Source organism: Poecilia reticulata, linkage group LG8 (assembly GCF_000633615.1).
Source record: "Poecilia reticulata strain Guanapo linkage group LG8, Guppy_female_1.0+MT, whole genome shotgun sequence".
Classification (NCBI taxonomy): Eukaryota; Metazoa; Chordata; class Actinopteri; order Cyprinodontiformes; family Poeciliidae; genus Poecilia; species Poecilia reticulata.
Genome location: NC_024338.1, coordinates 18,996,911 through 18,999,302, shown reverse-complemented (window position 1 = coordinate 18,999,302; position 2,392 = coordinate 18,996,911). Strand labels below are relative to the sequence as shown.

At 40.8% G+C, this 2,392-nt stretch overlaps 1 protein-coding gene across 1 annotated transcript in view; it reads right to left on the bottom strand.

Moving 5' to 3' along the window:
* Positions 1–394: 394 nt before the first annotated feature.
* rapgefl1 (Rap guanine nucleotide exchange factor (GEF)-like 1) overlaps positions 395–2,392 on the bottom strand; it is a 25,864-nt gene continuing 23,866 nt past the window's right edge. The window contains exons 10-12 of the mRNA XM_008416573.2: positions 1,956–2,020; positions 1,570–1,624; positions 395–1,463 (exon numbers count right to left, since the gene is read on the bottom strand). Of these exons, the coding sequence (XP_008414795.1) occupies positions 1,339–1,463; positions 1,570–1,624; positions 1,956–2,020 (245 nt within the window). The 3' untranslated portion in view covers positions 395–1,338. The remainder of the gene's footprint in view (positions 1,464–1,569; positions 1,625–1,955; positions 2,021–2,392) is intronic.

Below are 2,392 nucleotides of genomic sequence, written 5' to 3'. Positions count from 1 at the left end.
GGCGCGAAACGAAACGATGGCTGTTTTCCTCCTCGCTTTGAACATTTACAGATCAGTTCTGGACAGAACAGAGAACAGCTGTTGGTCTCTGTTCGCGGTTCAGATCAGACGATCGCTCTGCAGCAGCCCCACAAAGTCACAGTACCATCAGCCCGCTGCGGGGGGCGCAGTCCTGCTGCAAAAGCTCTTTATCCTCGACCCGTTTGGTCCATGAAGTCAATGAAAATAAAAACTGAAGTCTGGAAAACCACACCACATTAAATCCTGCAGCCTGACTGGCTGAAGGAAGCTGATTGGATGATGCCTGCTATTTATCTGCATTCTGATTGGTCCATGCGTCAGGAGTTGGGTCATCAGTTGCTAACACACAGCAATGAAACTGCTTATTTTTTTCTTCAAATATTGTTTCGGGAGAAACATTAAAGCTCAAGGTTTGCTCTTTAACGCACCTTCTGAATTTAAAGGAGCAGCACCTGACACCTACTGCCCTCTGCTGGTAGAGAAAGATAAACTTTTACTTGATGCTTCATTTTTCCCCTGTATTTTAAAGCTGCATCATGGCTGTTCTCCTGTTTGGAAATGCATAAAGAGAAAAATCTCAGGTAATAAAGACAAAGTTTGATCACTTTGTAAAGGAATCAAATGGGAACTAAACTGTTTTTGTAATTAAATTTTTAAAAGAGAAATTTGTTTGATTCCTGATAATAAACTTTACCATCATTACACTGATGTAATGATGGTAAATTTGTTTATTTAGTTAAATTCTGCATATTTTCAGAAAATTTTAATAACATTTTTAGAGGGCATATATATATATTTTGTTTCTTTATTGATTTTTTATTTATTTGAACAACTCATACTTATCTGGGTTTACATGTATCTCTTGAAGAAGATAACTTTTTATACGTTTCTACAACATAAAGATGATTCTCTGGGAGTGCAGGAGGGTGGCAACCATTTTTCAAAAGGGGGCCATTGCCCCCACTGGGCCCCCCTCAGGATCGCCACTGATTTTCTGCTACTGCAGCTGAAAATACGCAGAATTTGAGGTAAATATAAATAACTATGTGAATCGACTGGGTAGACTGGTTTGTGGAGGAGCCGTAACTCCACTTTGGGTTCCAGCTGTGTGTTAGGAACCAATGCTTAGGTTTCGGGTCGGTTCTGGTTCTGCAGAATCCTGCAGAGACAAACCAGAAACAGACGAAACCAGAGTTGTGGGTCTCCAGGTTCAGAGGTTTGACAGAATGTTTTATGTTATATGATGAAGAGGAGCAGGTGTAAATCTAACGTCCAGGTCGTGACCCTCCTCCTCTTCCTCGCCGCTCCTTCGTCCCTCTACGTGTCTTTGGGCTCCAGCTTGCAGGACATGTCGAACAGCAGGTTCTGGTTGTCGATCACCTGCAGCTGACGGACGTAGGCCTTCGTCTGCAGGTGGGAGGGGGACGTCTCTGTATCTATGGCTACCAGGAAACACATCACAACATCACTGAGCAGTCGCAGCTGCAGTGGCAGAAACCTGCCACCAGGTGGAGACAGACAGGACAGTGAGGAAGAGTTCGGACTCACCCAGCTGGGAGCTGCGGTACCGTCTGATGGTTCTCACCATTTCAGCCACTTTATGCTGCAGAAAACGATAAATATGAGATTACGGAGGTTCTACGGGTCGTGGTTTCACATCACAGCAAAAACACAAAATCTTACCAAGTATTTTTGTGTAGTTTCTACTGCAAATACTTTTGTCAACTTGAAATGAAACAAAACTAACTTAGAAGTAACCTTTCAGCAAGAGTCAATAATTCCTTAATATTGATGAAAATGTTCTGTTCCATTAGCATCTTATTTCACTTGGATCATGGGAAAATGTCTTATGTCTTAACCTAATTTATTCACCTGTAAAAATAATTAAAACATCTGAACATTTCCATTATGTCGTAAGTGAACAACAAACTCACCATCTTCTCAAAATTGACGAGTTCTCCGTGGAACGTTTTGCAACTCTCGTGAAGAAACGTCAAATCTGCAAACGACACGAATCAGAACGGTCAGGAATCTCACTGATGGAGAAAAACGAATTTATCAGATGTGTCCTTTGCTACAAATGATCAAGAATTCACTAAAGGAATGGAGTTTATTGCATTTTAGACAATAAAATGATTATTAAAGGAATTAAATTGTTTGTTTTATTGGCATCTTTTAAAGTATTTCAAATATTATACAAAAAAGCTTAAGAAATAATTTTGAAATCTGCAGAAAGTGCTAATTTTTTAATCTGATTAATCACTAGAACAGTGGTTCCCAAACTTTTTCTCCTGCGCCCCCCCCCCCAGTGGTTTCCAAACATTTTCTGGGCCCCCCCTATGGATTACAAATGGCTGTCTGGTTGAACGAC